Source organism: Apodemus sylvaticus, chromosome 2 (assembly GCF_947179515.1).
Source record: "Apodemus sylvaticus chromosome 2, mApoSyl1.1, whole genome shotgun sequence".
NCBI lineage: Eukaryota > Metazoa > Chordata > Mammalia > Rodentia > Muridae > Apodemus > Apodemus sylvaticus.
Window position 1 is genome coordinate 175092247 of NC_067473.1, and position 18249 is coordinate 175110495.

At 42.9% G+C, this 18249-nt stretch overlaps 1 protein-coding gene across 1 annotated transcript in view; it reads left to right on the forward strand.

Annotated features, from left to right (window-relative positions):
- The window catches only part of Ptpro (protein tyrosine phosphatase receptor type O), a 189427-nt gene that overhangs the window by 130961 nt on the left and 40217 nt on the right, over positions 1 to 18249 (forward strand). The window contains exons 13-16 of the mRNA XM_052172930.1: positions 8783 to 8922; positions 11908 to 12040; positions 15047 to 15167; positions 16470 to 16538. Coding sequence (XP_052028890.1) covers positions 8783 to 8922; positions 11908 to 12040; positions 15047 to 15167; positions 16470 to 16538 — 463 coding nt within the window. The remainder of the gene's footprint in view (positions 1 to 8782; positions 8923 to 11907; positions 12041 to 15046; positions 15168 to 16469; positions 16539 to 18249) is intronic.

Genomic DNA, 18249 nt, shown 5'->3' on the forward strand with positions numbered 1-18249 from the left:
TGGTGAACACCAGCACACACACCTGCACAAACACACACTCTATCACACACACACACACACACACACACACACACACACACAAGAAAATAAATCTTTCCTTTGAAAGTAAAGGAATAGACGTGAAGATTAATTGGTTTATCATAAATAACCGAGGGAGCGGAGAGGATAGCCTTGGATAAACCTGTAGTTAGAGTGAGAGCAACCGAGAAGTGCTGGCGTTTAGTGAGACACAAAGGAAAATTACCTTAGCTACGGCAGATGTCACAGGCAGATGTCCCTGCTAGGGCAGGGACGCTAGCACGGGAAATCGGCTGCAGGTCCAGTAAGCAGCCCTGTTGTGTTTGGTTATGAATCGGAGGAATCGCCGGGCAGTGGTGGCGCACACCTTTAATCCCAGCACTTGGGAAGCAGAGGCAGGTGGATCTCTGAGTTGGAGGCCAGCCTGGCCTACACAGTGAGGTCCAGGACAGGCAGGGCTACACAGAGAAACCCTGTCTCGAGAAAACAAACAAAAAGAATCAGAAGAAAGGGGTTCTGAGGCTCTAAATACAAACTAAATACAAAGAAGTAATGACATGGTCTGCCTTGATTGTTACTTAGTGAATGCACTTTATAATTTGTCTAACTGTGTGACCAATAAGTATGTGCAATAACAGTGGTTACTTATGGAAAAATCTACCATGTGTTAAGGGCACACTTCATTTTTGATACCTAAAGGGAGTTTGGGAAAGGACACTCGACCGTTGACCATGGGTGATGGAGGATGAGGATGAGATGGCAGAGAGCTGTGTGGTTGGCTTCTAGGGCATCACTGGTGTAAGATAATAAATGTGTGCAAATACTTACACACAATACACATACATACACACATGCACAACAAGCACACACATGTATATATGCACATACACATACAAATACACGTGAGTACACATGTACACACATAATATACACATGTATTCATACAAACATACACATGAACACACATGTATACATGCACACACATACATACACACAGGTATTCATACACACATACACATGCACACACATGTATACATGCACATACACTCATACATACACACACACATGCAGAAACACAAATGTCAGAATTAAAAAGAAAGCATAGTTGGGCCAACAATGAAAGCAGAGGATTCCCAGTGAAAGGTTACTTATCAGGATAAGGAGAAGACCACTGTGATTTAGTCAGATCTGATGAGAAGTAAGGGCGACTCTAGGGGAGGTGGCTGTCACAGAGATGGAGACATTTGGGCAGGATTTGGGAGGTATTTTAGAGATCGAGGCTTCAGAACTTTCTTTTTGGACAACTGTAGGAAGTGAAAGAAAAAGAAATTAAGAAAAACTCCTCAGCTTGGCTCTTGAGCAACTCTGTTTTATGGTTGTGTAACTCAGGGAGATACAGAGACAAGCAGGATCTGTGAATGGTTAATGGGGAGGGGTGTTAAGAGCCCATGGTTCTTCTAACTTAAAAAAAATGATTTGAAAACTATAGAAAATGAAAGTGCAGGTGTCTAGCGAAGAGATGGTGGCTGTGTGTCCAGAGATCGCAGGGAGCTTCTGGTCTGGGATGTCTGAATTAGAACACCAAACACCAATTAGAAACTGAAGTGAGAGACAAGCCCTGGGTGTGGCCCATGTTCCAGCACCCGGAGACTGAACAGAGAGAAGATTCCAGAAAAAGAGAGAGGGTGGCATGGAGCAACCAGTGAAGGAAGGGAAAACCCAACTCCACCCTCGTAAACCACCCTAGTGAAGTTCCGCTTTACCCAGACCACATATGGCAAAGGAGACATTCCCAGCTAGAGCTTCTCTTGTCTTTCGTTCTCTTTTTCTTTTTTCTTTCTTTCGTTCTCTTTTTCTTTTTTCTTTCTTTCTTTCTTTCTTTCTTTTTCTTTCTTTCTTTCTTTCTTTCTCTCTTTCTCTCTCTCTCTCTCTCTCTTTCTTAGCTATATATTTATTTCGTTCAATAATGAAGGAAACTTCTCAAGACAAACAGAAACTGCATTCACTGTGCAGCCAAGACTGTCCTTGACATGATACCGTCTCCTATACATCTCAAGAAGGGACTGCAGGAGTAAATCCCCAAATGTATGTGGTGCGAAGGATCAAATCCTCATTGCCACCAAAACTTTATGAGAAAGATAAAGAGAGTAACTCAAGCCCAAATTCCACTGAAAACAGTGGATCTCTGCTCCTTTTCTGAGACTTAAAAAAGAAATATTGCATGTTAAAAGTCGGCTGGTTGTAAATGTTGGGTCTACTTTCTGGGCTCTCTGTTCGGATCCCTTGGTTGCTCTGTTTATTGACAGTTACACCATGACTCTGTTGCGTTGGCTACTATGACTTTGCAGTATATTTTGAAATTACCATGCTTACAGCTTCTTTACTTTTTTATCAGCATTGCTTTGACTACCTGGGATGTTGTATGCACATACAAGTTTTGATTTTATTTTACCATTTACATATGCATACATACATACATTATACATACATACATAGGCAGGCCTGAGATGTAGGTGCTTGCCTAACATACACAGGATCCCAAATTCAGTCCTCAATACCATCACCAATATAATACAATAAAATGAATATATATGTTTATATGTACATACCCAAGTTTCTGTATGTACACACAGAGACAGGTTTCCTCTGTGTAGCCCTGGCTGTCCTGGAACTCATTCTGTAGACCAGGCTGGCCTCTAACTCAGAAATCTGCCTGCTGTGCCTCCCAAGTGCTGGGATTAAACCCGAGCTTACCCTACTTCCCTCTCACTGTGGATTGTTGTGACAATTAATATTGTTTTTATAGTTCATATCTCTCCCTAAATTATTAAATTATTATACCTATCCTTACCTTAATATGTCTTACATTTATTTATTTGTTTGTTTGATTGATTGATTGATTTTTTTGAGACAGGGTTTCTCTGTGTAGCCCTGGCTGTCCTGGAACTCATTCTGTAGACCAGGCTGGCCTCTAACTCAGAAATCTGCCCGCCTTTGCTTCCCAAGTGCTGGGATTAAAGGTGTGCGCCACCACTGCCTGGCACATCTTACATTTGGATCATTTTGAGACAGAATCCTATGTAGCCTAAGCCGATCTTGAAGTCGCTGTGTAGACGTGACTGTCCTTGATCTGATCCTATCTCACACATATCTCAAGTAGGGGGTTGTAGGAGTAGCACCCCAAATGTATGTTGTGCAAAGGATCAAATCCAGGGTCCCATGCTTGTTTGGCAAGCACTTAACCAACCTAACTATATTCCAGCCTGTTTTGACTTTTAATCTTCATATGAAAGGCATGTGATTCACACACCACTAACTCAGACTCAACGCATCCTGAATTTAACTGTATGTCTACTCTTACCAGTGAATTTGGGGTTTTCCTGTTTCTCTACCAGCGGCCTGTACCTTCTCTGTGCCTGCTTCTCATGTTTCACTGACTTAAGGAATTTTATGACAGACATAGGAGGAACCACAAAAGCCTGCCCTGTGGCTTTCTCTTCCCCTTTAGGAAACTAAATCTTAGACATCAGTTTGACAGTCTTAGTCTCTGTCATGAAAACTTTGATGTGAGTGAAAAATTCTGAAAGACATAGTTTGTTCTCGGACAGGAATTTTTAAAACATATTTGATATGTTAGAAATTTAATGAATATTCTCCCAGCCCGCACTGTAAATAAGTTTTTTTTTTTTTTGTCGGTGTTTTGACTGCATGCATGTCTGCCCCACAGGCATGCCCAATGTCTGCAGAGGACAAAAGTGTCAGATCCCTTGATACTGAAGTTGCAGGCAGTTGTGAGCCTCCGTGAGGGTGCTGGAATTGAACCTGGATTCTCTGAAGAGCAACTGGTGCTCTTAATCACTGATTCGTGTCTCCAACCTCTAATTTATAATTTAATACATTTTCAGATGCTAAATGTTTGCTTTTTATATACTTCAGTATTCTTTTTTAAATATTCAAATTCCCAATTAAATTCAGGAAGAGAATTTTCCTAGGTCGATGAGATGAAGTCTAAAATAAACCCAAATCTGACAGATTCCTGTTGTTAAAACTTTTCTCTTCCAAACTTTATAATCCACTTATCATGACACACTGTTCCTGGCACATTGGTCCTGACACACTGGTCCTGACACACTGGTCCTGACACACTTGTCTTGGTACACTGGTCCTGACCTACTAGTCCTGACACACTGGTCCTGTCACACTTGTCCTGACAAGCTTGTCCTGATACACTGTTCCTGCCACACTGGTCCCGACACACTTATCCTGGCACACTGGTCCTGACACACTTGTCGTGATACACTGGTCCTGACACACTTGTCATGATACACTGTTCCTGACCTACTAGTCCGTTCATAGTGGTCCTGACACAGTGGTCCTGATATACTTATCATGGCACACTAATCCTGACACACTTGTCCTGATACACTCACTGGTCCTGACGCCCTTGTCCTGACACACTGGTCCTGACGCCCTTGTCCTGACACACTGGTCCTGACACACTAGTCCTGACACACTTATCATGGCACACTTATCACGACTCAGCCTGAATAATTTCCCCCTCCTACATCAGCTGTCTCCCCTCTCCCCTGCTTCTCCCAGTGCTTTCTCCTGCAGAGTTTGCTCCCATCAATGTGAGCGTCATGCCGCTTCTACCTGAGGCCTCCGCTGCTTGCATGAGTGTAACTTTACTTTTTTTTCAATCCTTGTTTTTGATGCTGGTTCTTAAATGCTCTAACCTCACTTTTATCCCACCACCCACCAGAGGAGACATGAAAGAAAGGATAGGGGAGGAAGTGGACCTGTCTAGAAAGGTTCTTTGGAGCAACTCCTGTCTGTTGTCTGGAAATTGGCAGTTCAGTTCAGAGGTCAGCAGCGGCAGCTGGATACACTCACAAACACTTCACAGATACACCAGCAGTCCAGTTCAGGAGAGTGGGGTTAGCAACAGTGGTGACACTACCTAGCAGAGACAGCCAGGCCTCAGCCTAGGCTCAAGTCAGCAGGAGGGACCAGGAAGAAAGCCAGAAGTTCTCAGCTGTGCCTCTCCCAGGGAAGGGAACGTCAGGGAAGACACGAGACCCACAAGCGTTGCACAGCTGGCTCTATAAGCAAGCCTAGCTCAGCCTCCACAGCTATCCCTAGAGTCCCCACATCACATGTCCTCCACAGATCTTGCCTCAGCACGTGCATCTGTCTCAGTTGACAGCACTCTGCCCTGCCAATCAGCCTGAGTCCAAGGAAGCAGCAAGAAACTGCAGCACACCACCAGAAGTTTCTTGGTGTGTTTTTCTCTATGGAGTCCCGACCAATGCAGCTCAACATGCAGTGTAAGGCAGGCCAATACATGCATGTTGTTAGCAAAGAATCCTTCATCACGTGTCCTTTCACGTGTTTGTATCAGCAGAACATCCTTTTATCTGTGTCTGCTTCAGCTAAAAGTTCCTTCACAAGTCTTCCTTAGTATTTCACCTGTAATCACTTCAGATAAATATTCCTTCATGTGTTTACCCCAGCACAACACCATTCAACCGACTTTACAAAGAACCCTGAAGATTCTACTTCATACGGGAGATACTTTGTTGGCAAAGTTGAAAATAATTTATATGAAAATTCTTTGTTCTGCTGTAAAAACCTGTGACAATATACATGGAAAAGACTCTCAACTTGCATTTTTACACATTAAGAAAATTCTAGAAATTCCTCGCATTGAGACTGAAGGTGGAAAATAAGGTTTTTCCACATCAGACATAGAGATGGTTTTTACAGTATTAGTACCAATGTCACACGTGTAAAGCTCACCAAGTTTAAAAGAATAAAATGGAGGCAGTGGGGAGTGCACCCACCCTTTTGGATATAATAGGAAGTCATGGTTACCATTCAATAGACAGCTTCATCAGTGAGTGGCATCAAAATACAGAGTAAATGTAGCATGCCTTGAATCCCCACATTTGAGAGGCTGAAGCAGGAGGATTACCATGAGTGTAAGGGCAGTCTAGGCACATTAGTGATTTGTAAGATGGAATTCTCTCTCTCTCTCTCTCTCTCTCTCTCTCTCTCTCTCTCTCTCTCTCTCTCTCTCTCTCTCTCTCTCTCGTTCCCCCTCCCCACCAAGGAAAGAAAGAAAGAAAGAAAACAGATTAGCAAAGAAAGACAAATTTGGAACAATGAAGACATTAGGTTCTGCTCCAAGACTAAGTATTACACTTGACTTTTCCCTTTGTGACCTCTGAGACAAAGAAGGGGTTTTCTGGGGAAGCACAGAGAGCTAGGCGCATGCTCTGACTTCAGAGGTTCTCTCCACTCCACAGAGGGGCAACAGCCTGATCCTCCCATGATCCATATAAATTGCATGGCATTAATAGTATATCATTCAATGGCACTGCCGCCCTCCATCCTGCCCAAGTTCTGAATGTGGTACTTCATAGGGTTGTGTGTGCAGTGTTGTGTGCACACTCATCTGGATGCGCATGAACATGTGTATGAGTGTGAATAGGTGTCAGGGGTCAACGTCAGATGTCTTTCCCAATCACTCTCTACCTTCCTTTTTGAGACAAGGAATCTCATTCACCCAAGAGCTTGCTGATTCCAGAGAACTCCAGAGACTCGCCTGTGTGTGTCTCCTTGATGCTGGAATCACAGACCATTTTGCCTGACTTTGAATGTAGGTTCTGGGGATCTGAACTCAGATCTCCATGTTTGAGTGGCAAGCAATTTATCAAACTTAACTCCATCTTTTTATCTGTTTTGGTTTTTGTTGTTGTTGTTGTTGTTGTTGTTTTGTTAGGTTGGTTTTTAAGACACGTCCTCATATAACCTAGCTTCAAACTCACTATAACTGAGGCTGCCCTTGAACTGTATTTTTCTGCTTCTACCGACAAGGGCTAGGATCATGAGAGCACATGTGTATGGCTTTGGATATTCTTAGAAGAGAAAAGGCAGAGCCTAACGTTATTCAGTGCTATCCAACCATGCACGCTTGCTCTCAAAGATGCGGTTTTGAGCGGGCACAATTGCTGCGTCTTAGATCTGGCTTATGGTCCTGTCGGCACTGAGAGATCTGAGTGGGGCCGATGACCTCTGACACTTGAGGTTTTGTCGGTTTCTTTTCTTCAGAAGCGAGACAGAGCCCCGCCTGGAGGAGTGGGTGACGCTTGCCAGTGAGAAGGAGATTCTGGCATCTGCTGGGAATTTCCCTGTCTACATCTCTTCTCCCCTTTAACTCTCTCACCTAAACTTGCCACTTCCTCATGGGAAATTAACTCCTAGTGGCACTTAAGTTCAAGCTACCTGCAAAGATTCTTAAAGTATTGGTGTCCTTACCAGGACGTAATTAGGATATTCTAAAAAGGAACTTCAAAACTGACCAGATATGACCTGAAATGGATCAACACAGCACATTCAAGCACAGTGAAAATATAGGACTAAGGACCAGGTTCAGGAGAGTGCGGCAGACAATAGAAAGACATACAAGTAATAACAATGGAAGACCCACAGCAGAGACCTGACTCTCTGCAAGGATGGTGCAGCTGGAGGACCACACTGCCAGCTCAGCCCAGACAGGAAGATGTAGCACGTCCATGCAGCCCATGTCAAGTGTATCTACCAGCAGATAACATGACCCTGTATCAGACCAGGACAGCTCAGCAGTTTCCATACTGGATGATCTAGAAAGAAAGATCACAGCTTCCACCACACAGAGCCTACCATGCAGCACCCACAATATAGGGGCAGGAGAAGAGAAGAAGAAATTCTGAAATGAGAGATAGGATTGTAGAGAACTTACTAGACGAGAGGACCAAGACCAACTAAGCTGGTGACTCAGTTACTGGAAAGGAACAGAAAATGGTCCAGACAGCATGGTGTGGGGCCCTCAACTAATGGATTAATCTATTGACCAAGATAAACGGTCTATGATAAAATGTTTATCTCTAGCATGCTCCTAAACATCTGATTCCCCTCCATCATCTTTTTCCCAAAAAAGAAATAAATTAAATTAAAATAAAAAATTAAATACCATGTTATCTGTTTAGTTTTATCTCTCTTAATTTTCACTAAAGTTTCAAGAATTCAAACTGCTGACCTAAGAAGACCATAAAAAAAAAGACATGTTGATGCTAAGGCCCAATCTTCATCATATTAAGGAAAAAGAGCCCCTTTCCCATTTTTCCTCCTTTCTTCTTTCTCTTCTTCTTCTTCTTCTTCTTCTTCTTCTTCTTCTTCTTCTTCTTCTTCTTCTTCTTCTTCTTCTTCTTCTTCTTCTTCTTCTTCTCCTCCTCCTCCTCCTCCTCCTCCTCCTCCTCCTCCTCCTCCTCCTTCTGTGTCTCACTCAAAAAGTTATGTTTTGTCAGGACAATGCCAACTCCAGGAGAGATGACACAGAAACTATTAATAGAATCTGGTTATAATGCTGAAGCAGAAAGCAGAAGTGTGCAAAAGGAGAAGTTGAAAATACAAGTGGGGAAGGACACAAAACATTCTGCCTTTGGATGTAGATGGCCGGCCCTATGGCTGCGTATATTTAAAAGCAGTGTAAAAGACGGGTGCTTATCTCCCTGCCTGTGAGTTCTCAGGACATCCACCCTGTTACTACTAAAAGGATGTGTGTGTGTGTGTGTGTGTGTGTGTGTGTGTGTGTGTGTGGTGTGTGTGTGTTTGTTATATGTATGTGTATTGTATGTGTATGTGTATGTGTAGGAGTGTGTGTGTGTTGTGTGTGTGTGTTATGTGTGTGTGTGTGGTTTTTAAAACTTTGCTCTTTCCTCAGAGCCGGCCCCTCCGAAGTCACTCTTCGCAGTGAACAGAACACAGACATCGGTGACCCTGCTGTGGGTTGAGGAGGGTGTGGCTGATTTCTTCGAAGTCTTCTGTCAGCAGCTCGGCTCTGGACAAGATGGCAAACTCCAGGTACTGATCACTTTGACTATCTTTCTGAATTACTTTTGATGAGGGCTAATGGAATAGCTAAAAACTTCTGTTGCATGCAACTATAAGGTGTGAAAACTGTCTGCTTGGGGTTATGTGGGGAGCCAGGGGCAGAGATAGAAATTTTCAGTAGTTGGGAGACATACTTGTGAGGACCTTATCGCCGAATGTCTACTTTAACGGTTAAGAACTGTTTGTCGTGTTTTTATTTAAACATATCTTAAACTTAAAAGACATTACAAATAATGATGCCAATGTATAAATAATTAAAATACATGGTCTCCAGCAAAGAGTGGGAACATATATATTGTGGAAATAATTTAAAAGAGAAAAATCCCAGAAATTGTTACTGTTAAAGCTTTGGGGCCATAAACAGCAGGAATGACAAACAACTTTATTGTACTCCAGGTCATGATGGAGGGCAGGGATGGATACTCAGCTCTGGGAGTAGCTAAGTGTGTGTGTGTGTGTGTGTGTGTGTGTGTGTGTGTGTGTGTGTGTGTGTATGGTGTGAGAGAGAGAGAGACAGAGACAGAGAGAGGGAGGGAGGGAAGGGAGAGAGAGAGGAAGAAAGACAGGGAGAGAGAGAGGGAGAGGGAGAGAGAGACACAGAGAGACACAGAGAGAGAGAGACAGAGAGAGAGAGAGAGAGAGAGAGAGAGAGAGAGAGAGAGAGAGAGAGAGAGAGAGAGAGAGAGCACTTTAAAGCCAGAGGAAGGGAAAGGGCAGGTTGGGAGAGTTCATATATTGCAGGAGACAGAGTAATTCTTCCAGCATAAATAATTGAAGCTCTTTCAATAAATGAAGGCCTTGTGTCTGAGAGGAGGGAGAGGATTGCTGGGAGGACAGCTCTTTTCAGATTGATTGCTGAGATAATCGGCTTTGATTCCTCTGACCCTTTGATAGTCTCATCTATGAATTTCTCTCTTTTGATCTGTGCTGACTAGCTCAGTCCTGTCTCTGTTCTAAGAACCTTTTTGGAAAATAACTGTTCTGCCAGGAATGGATTTTCTCCTCTGTAACTATAGTGATGTCTTCCATTAGAGACACAATGGTTAGTCAGCTACCTGCTGCAATTCAGTCCTGTTAGCAAAAGGCTTTCTTTGCCTGCCAGGACTCTTCCAGTCTAGGTGATGGTGGGAGGGGAAAGCAGTGTTGTAGGCTGCCATCTGGTTAGGATGCAGTGTTCCATGATCTTCTTTTGAAAAAATGTGCAAGTGTGTGTGTGTGTGTGTGTGTGTGTGTGTGTGTGCTACTCTCTGACCATGTATCTATCAAATTATCAATTTACTCTTCTTAAAAATGAGATAATTTTGCTTCTGAGCACCTACTATCACCATGCTTTGGTTGAATGTGATAAAAATAGAGAATGAAGACAAACAGGTAGGGTCCTTAATATATAAAGAACCACTTCAAGTAAAAAAAAAAAAGGATGAAAACCAATACCTTTAAACAAATGAATAGGAAAACAAGAACAACAGATCCTTCAACATATGGAAAATGTATAACCTCCCTCATGATAAGAAATGCAAAATAAAACTACTAGACCCAGGTTTTATTGGAAAAGACTAAAGACAAGTATGCCATGCCAGACAGAAAGCAGGAAAACAGTCATTAACACACAACAGAGGTGAACAGGTAAACTGGCCTATGGAGGATTAATTTTCAAGAGTTTTCAGTATTGAAAAGGCATATTCGGTGACTGAGAGGTTCAGCTGCTGGGAATGTATGAGTATGTATATATTTATATACCTTCACAAGCAGTGTATGTGCAAGTGTTCATGTGTGTGTCTTGTCTGTCTGTCTCTGTCGTCTGTATCTGTGTCTCCATACCACAGTGTTTTGGTTTTTCCTATTGCTGGGATAAAATACCCCAACCAAAGCAGCTTCCAGGAGGAATCTCTTCCAAATGCATGGTTTCAGTGCACCCTCAGTCCTTCATGGTGGGGAAGTCCTGACAGAGGGGCTGGAAGAAGCCGCTCACATTGTACCAACAATCCAGAAGCAGAGAATTATGATGTCTTTGTTCAGTTAGAGTCCTCCTGTTGATGCTTTGGGGTGGGCCTTCTTAACCTAATTGCAATACTCTCACAGGCATGCCCAGAGGCTAACCTAATCTAAACACGCCCCACCCCCCACAATCTCATAGATGATTCCAGGTCCTGCCAGGCTGGAGATCATGTTAACTCGCCACATGTACATAAATACAGGGAGTGATTTTACATGCACAAGGGTTTCTATGTTTGCAGGATGATGCTTACTTAGCATTATTCACAGCAGTACACAAGGAAATCCACAGACGACTTAAATCTACATCAGTAGGTGTGATAAAGTATGAACTTTTAATAAATTTGTGGACCCTACTTCAGGAGGGTAAAATGGGAGCTGGAAAGATAGCTTTAGGGTTGACATTGTCTGTTGCACTTGTGGAGAACTGGGCTTGGTTTCCCAGAACCTACATACATGGTCGCAGACAACTGTCAGCAACTCAAGTTCCAAGAGATATGGTACCGCCTTCTGGTCTCCACAGGTACTGAAGGCACGCAGTACCCATACAGACAGACAGACAAACATTCATGCATATAGTTTTAATGTTTTCCATTTTTAAAAGGATAAATCAGCTTAATATGAACTTATAGCAAAGGTGACAACATGATTCAAGCGCAAATAAGCAGAGTAGGGTGTAAACTGCACCATCATTCATTACCGTCAGCTGGGATGTCAACCGTGGACATCATATTTATGCCCCCATCAAACAGGTACAAGGAGGAGAACACCCAGTAATGGCGGCTGCTTCCATGGAACAGAGTGACGTGGAGGGGGATAAAGAAAGGGGGAAAGATTTTTCACTATCAACCTTTTCCATCTTTTAATTACTTTTACTCTACATATAGCCTCCTCAATATGAAGAATGCCTTCACAAACAAGACGACGATGTGAAATGTGTTTTATTTTCTCCATCTCCAGGAACCCATAGCTGTTTTCTCCCATGTGGTGACCATCTCCAGCCTCCTCCCGGCCACCGCCTACAACTGCAGTGTCACCAGCTTCAGCCACGACAGTCCCAGTGTCCCTACGTTTATAGCTGTCTCCACAATGGGTAATGACACAGATTGAGTCAATCTGGTCTTTGGAAGAGTATATATTATTTTTTTAGTGTTTCCTTCTAAGTAGACATAGCCTGAATTTTTGTTAGAACCAGTGTTCCTTTGAAAACACTCCAAGCTACAGGTTCTTCAGGGAGCCCTTGACTCCTATTCCAAAGTACACTTGGCTAGAACATGTGATTTAGAAAAAGATTTGTATTGTCTTCAAGTCTTTTTTTAAATATATATTGTCTTCATATGTTCGTGTTAATGCATATGATCGTCTTGCTGACATAGATATCTGTGCACTGTGTTCATGCCTGCTGCCAGCAGAGGTCAGAAGAGGCTATCAGATCCCCCAGGACTGGTGAGAGAAGGTAGTGAGCGAACATGCAGGAGCTTAGAACCAAACCCGTGCTTTCTGCAAAAGCTTTTAACCACCGAATTGCATCTCCAGCTTCATCTTATTTTCTTTAGAAAATTAGAAGTAAAAATACAGACTGCCCTAAAGTTGTATACCTTTACCCAAGAGAAATCACCAAGGTAACCATCCTTAGAATCCTCATCAGGGGGTAGACACAGTCCCAACCAACTCACTCTCATTTGTACAGGTCCTTGGCTGGCCCTGGTCAAATAGTAGTTACGACTCCCACTTAAAATCAAAGCAAGGAAGCTGCTACTTCAGCCATGCTAACAGGCAAATCGGTGATTAATGTGGGGTCTGGGACAGGGCCGGCCGGCCTCCTTGTTCTTTTCCTGCGGTATTGTATTTGCATTGTTCTCAGCAGGAATTCCAGACCCTCTGTGAAGACCCCATGTAGGCAGTCACTCTTAGGAGCACTCTGTCCCTTTAATGGATTTGCTTTTGTGTCTGCAAACTATCTCTGTGTTTATGGCTTGAAGGATGAGTAGTGCCAGCTTCGCCTTGTTTTGGTGTTAGCCTTTCTATTTATTTGTCTTTGTTAGAAGAAGAGGCAAAGTACACATGGGCAGCGTTATGACACTCCTTCATCGTCGTTTCAGGACCCTTTCCTCCAGGGTTTTTGGTTGAGTGTTCTTATTTGCTTGGATGCTTTGATTTGGTTTTTGACGAAGAGTAAAGTTGAGTCACACTCCAACTACGTAGTCCTGGCTAGCCTGGAACTCATAGGAATCCTCCTGCATCATTCTTTCCTGAACTCATAGGGATCCCTCTGCCTCATTCCTTTCTTCAAAAGCTGGAGCTACAGTCGTATGCCACCATGTGTGGCTTCTGTGACACTTTTAAGAATGCTCTTTACTGTGTATTAAGTCTTGTCCATATTGTGGAAAATGAGAGCAACGGGTGACTTTTTTGTCCAGTTTACTTACAAGTGTAAACAAATAAGCTTGGGAGATAAATATGGCTCCCAATGGAGTTGATAGCCTGCTCTTCTTTCTTCCCGGCACTCAGCAGAGGTGGCAAGGGGCAAGTACTGAAGGCATTAAGTATTGGCTCTGTGGGTTTTTGAGATGGGTTAGCATGTAGCTCAGGCTGACTTCAAATTTACCATATATTCCAAACTGCCCCCAAGACCCTAATCTTCCTACCTCAACCTCCCAAGTATTAGGGTACAGGCACGTGCCCGCAAGCCCATCAGCTCTTTTGTTTTCTGACCTGAGAAGGAGGGCAAGCATCTCCCCTGTCTCCCATAGAACCTGGTTCCTTGTTTCTTGCTTCCGTTTTCTTGTTCATACGTGATCAGTAGACCATTCATCAGAGAAAGTACAGGAGAGAAGCCCCCCTCTCCAACTTATTAATAGATCTAATCTTTGTGCCTGTGCAGACAGGAAGCCTCTGAGCATATGGCTACAGCCTGTCAGAATGTCTACTTCTGTCAATGCATAAAATGCCACCACAGATGGCAGCTCCCTGATGCCTTGTTCCTATGCGTTATCTGCTGGGAGCGAATGACCCAGCTGTGCTTTCCGACTTTAAAGTCTTGGGCATGAAATAAGAACCCGCCACCTTCAAAGCCTTTTGAACGTGCTAAACAGTGGTAATGCATGGTAATGACTTCTAGAGTCTCAATTTTCAAGTAGTTGCGAACCACAGCATCGATACTTCTCGCCCTTGCAGCTTTTCCTTATAAGAGTGTCCCGCATGCTGGAGTTCTGAGAAACAGACTCACTGTAGTGTGAAATATTTTAAAAAGGCACCATCCCACACTATCGCTGGCTACTCTCTGGCTCCAGTGGTCCCACCATCTTCACGGCCAGCCCCATGCAGCGACCGCCCACCTTGTGATTCTCTTGCTGATTGCGGATTCTGTTCACATTCCCAGCCCTCCACCCCCTGTGGTTAGTGGTCACAAATCCCAGTAACATGGTAAAATCAAAACTCTAGAGGCTTGTAATTTATCAGTCAGATTTATATTAGTAAATTCTCAACCCACAAAACACCCGCACAAAGAACTCAAAACTCAATTGATATAAACACAGGCTACACCTAGATGGGGTAAACACACCCCACTTATTATTTAATCATCAATCTAAGAAATCCCCAGTGCTTACAGCTCCCAGGACTGTGTGGATCTGGCTCCTCCTCCTCTCCTCTCAGTTCCACCTTATCCCCTCCTCTCCATTCATTCCTCTCTCTGTACTTCTGTTCTCCTCTCTTAAATTCTCTGCCCACTTTCCTTTTCCACTAACCAGTCACAGGCTCTCACCTTATCTTGTGCCTGCTCTCACTTACATATAGACAGCAATCTACATTCCCCCCTTTTGTCCAGTTAAAAGGCTCCTCCCTCTCAAATATAAAGTGAACACAGCTATTGCCATTTTGTAAATTATAACTCACTTTCCCCATATACTTAAGGATCATCTGTCAGCCCCCAGAGCTCTCCTATAAGGTGAGGCAATAGTTCCCTTAGACAAACACGGATAGTCATTATCATCTTCATCATAAGCTCAACATTCCAAGGTGTAGAGGAAAGGCTACGACCAGCTCTGTCACTTTCCATGTCCTATAGTCTATAGCAACATGTGGCTTCTCTCTCTAGTTACAGAGGTGAACCCTAACGTGGTGGTGATCTCGGTGCTGGCCATCCTTAGCACACTTTTAATTGGACTGCTATTAGTGACCCTTGTCATTCTCAGAAAGAAGCACCTGCAGATGGCTAGGTAAGAAAAGTATGGTTGTCTGTTCATGTGTGTGAGTGTGTGTGTATGTGTGTGTATGTGTGTGATTGTGTGTGTGTGTGTGTGTATGTGTGTGTGTGTGTGTGTGTGTGTGTGGTGATGATGATGGTGATGATGATGGAAGCCAGGACCTTGTGTATTTTAGGCAAGTACTCTACCACTAGGATAAACCTCAAGTCTTTTTCCTTAGACACACTCTGAACTACTTTCTTCACATTGCAGAACAATCCATCAGTTTTCTGAAGACAATCTGCTCATTTGGTAACCTCTGCATCTGAGAAATTTGCTTCAAACATAGAGTTGAAGAGTTGCCTATTTCCAGAAAGAAAAAAGAAAGAAATGTGTCTTAATTAGACTTTTATTACTGTGGAAAGATACCATGATCACGGCAACTCTTATGAAGGAAAATATTTCATTGGGACTGGCTTACAGTTCAGAGGTTTAGTCCATTATTATTGTGGCGGGAGGCATGGTGCAATGCAGGCAGACACGGTGCTGGAGAAGAGCTGAGAGTTCTACAACTTGATCTGCAGGCAGCAGAAGGACAGTGTGTGCCCTATTGGGTAGAGCTTGAACATAGGAGATTTCACAACCCACTCCGAAAAGTGACATACTTCCTCCAACAAAGAAATGCACCACTCCCTATAGGCCAAGGATTGGAAGATGTGAATCTGGGGCGGGGCAGGGCATTCCTATTCCAACCTCAGCAAAAGGCAACAGAAAGAGACTGGTGAAAGTTGGCCAGTGGAGGAAAAAGAAAACTAAAGTGGCCCAGAAGCCAGGGAAAGTTCATTTCCTGGGAAGCAGCAACTGCAACCTGCCTTTAGCAGGCAATGTGGGAATAGTATGATGTAATGTCCAACTCAGGAGAAATACACGGTAATAGTCATGCACACGAACAATCGTGGAGTGTCAGCTACGGAGGTGTAGATGTATGTTAGGGTCAACAATGGACATGTAGATGTATGTTAGGGTCAACTATGGAAGCACAGATGTACATTAGGGTCATGAACACCTTTGGCACCTTTGGGCAAAGGTTGTGTGGGCTGACTCAGTTTTGGCTCAAAAAGTTTGATTTGCTATATTTCAAGGGACCGTTTCTTTGTGTTTTATCTTTGTTTTTGGCATTGTATGCAAACGAGAATCATAGGAAACTTACATTACTCACTCCACTGACCCCTTTTTAATGCTATTCTGATAAGCTGGATCAAAGGTCCTCCTGCCCTTCACAACAGGTAAAGAGCTCTGTCAAGTAATCACCTTGATTTTGTCTATTTCATACAGGGAATGTGGAGCTGGCACGTTTGTCAATTTTGCATCCTTGGAGAGGGAAGGGAAACTTCCCTACAGTTGGTGAGTATTGAATCAGGACATGTCTCCAGCTGGCTTAGCTGGCCAGTGCTTGCTTCAAACTTAATGTCTTTAAGGCATAGGTGATTTTTTTTTCTGGTTGTCCTTTCTTTACTTCATCGGGTAATCAATGACTAGGATTCTTAAGCAGAGGAAAAAGAGATGATAAAGTCGTGCAAAGGGCCCAAAGCTGTGCCTCAGACTCCAGTACAACAGCCACAACAAACAAGTGGCAGCCACAGGCCCAAGGGATAACTTGAATAAATAACATAATATAGCCGAATACCTGGCAATGGGGGCCAACACTTCCATTCAAATATTAAATAAAAGTGTGCAGCCCAAGGATCTCACCTCTTATATCAAAGAAAGGCAAATTTGAAATTTTTATGATGTCTTCATCATTTACAATTGGAAGGGAAGGTCCTAAAAAGAAGAGATACTTAAGTAATTAGAAAAATGTCCAGAGATGAATATCATTGGTGTTGTACTGAACTACAGTGTGTAATAAACAGCAGTCCTGGGCAGCTTAGCATTCAATTCAGATTATCCAAGAGAATTACCAATCAGGTGAACTTACTCTACTCAAGGGACCAGGGTTCCTGACATCCTGTAGTTCGCAGGCAACCATCAAAGAGTTTAAATGAACCCACTTTCCCCAAAGTGGCCAATGTCATAGAATCAGATGTTGAGACACCAGAAATTTTATCCTACATAGTCAACAAGGTAAAGAACCTTTTTTAAAATATGTAGTCTCCCTCTCAGAGTGTCAGTTATGACCGCCCTGGTCAAAAGCAGAGCTGAAATGAGATTCTCTTTGATATGACTGCACTTTGGGTCATTTTAAAATTTTAACATGAATAGAGTTTTCCTATTAAAATATGATCAATCCCGTTATGAAGAAAGAGAATGTATAAGCCCTTGATGCTGACAATTTCAGAAACATGAGAAGGTTTGTTCAAATATGTTAGAATTCTTCGCAAGATTAAGAGACTCACCTATTCCTTATTATTCCCTTTAAAAGGCTGGGTCCCCAAGCCAGTGTGTGAGACTCATCTAGAAACTTCCACAATTTGTATCTATGACCCTAGAAAGCTGTGTGTTAATGATTTCCTGGCCAGCCGAAGTCTGTAAGATTTGTGAACCAATTTGGGGAACCTAAAATATTTCCTTTTAGGACATTTCTATAAAATCAAGAAAATTCTCCTGTAGCTTGTAGCAAACTCAGTTTCACTAGCAACAGCATATTCTGAGGGCGTGAGATGCTATATCGCAGAGGGGATTTGTTCTAACTAAAGTGACAAGATAACACTTTCCTTCTAGTTTTAACACTAACTCTAGGTGCATCGAAGGGTATTTTTCAATCCACATGAATGGATGCTCTGACCTGATTGCTGTCTGAATATGTGAAAACAGATTCCAATCAGACGTTTAATGTCAATGAGAATTAAAATAAGATTGCTTAATGTTTTACTTCCACTCTGATAAGGACCAATGAAACACCCCAGGCCATGGATCATCTGTTGATTTTGAATGAATGATATACCCAAGTAGCATGTTGCGTGGGTACTTTAAGAAATAGCTTTAGAAACTGGTTAAGGTTTAAATTGAAAATACTATTGGATGTCACATCAAGTGGTACAAAAGCCTGGTCCTCCCTGGAACCCACATAAGCGACCTGGCCACTTCTATCCACTCATACAAGCTGTCGTTCTCC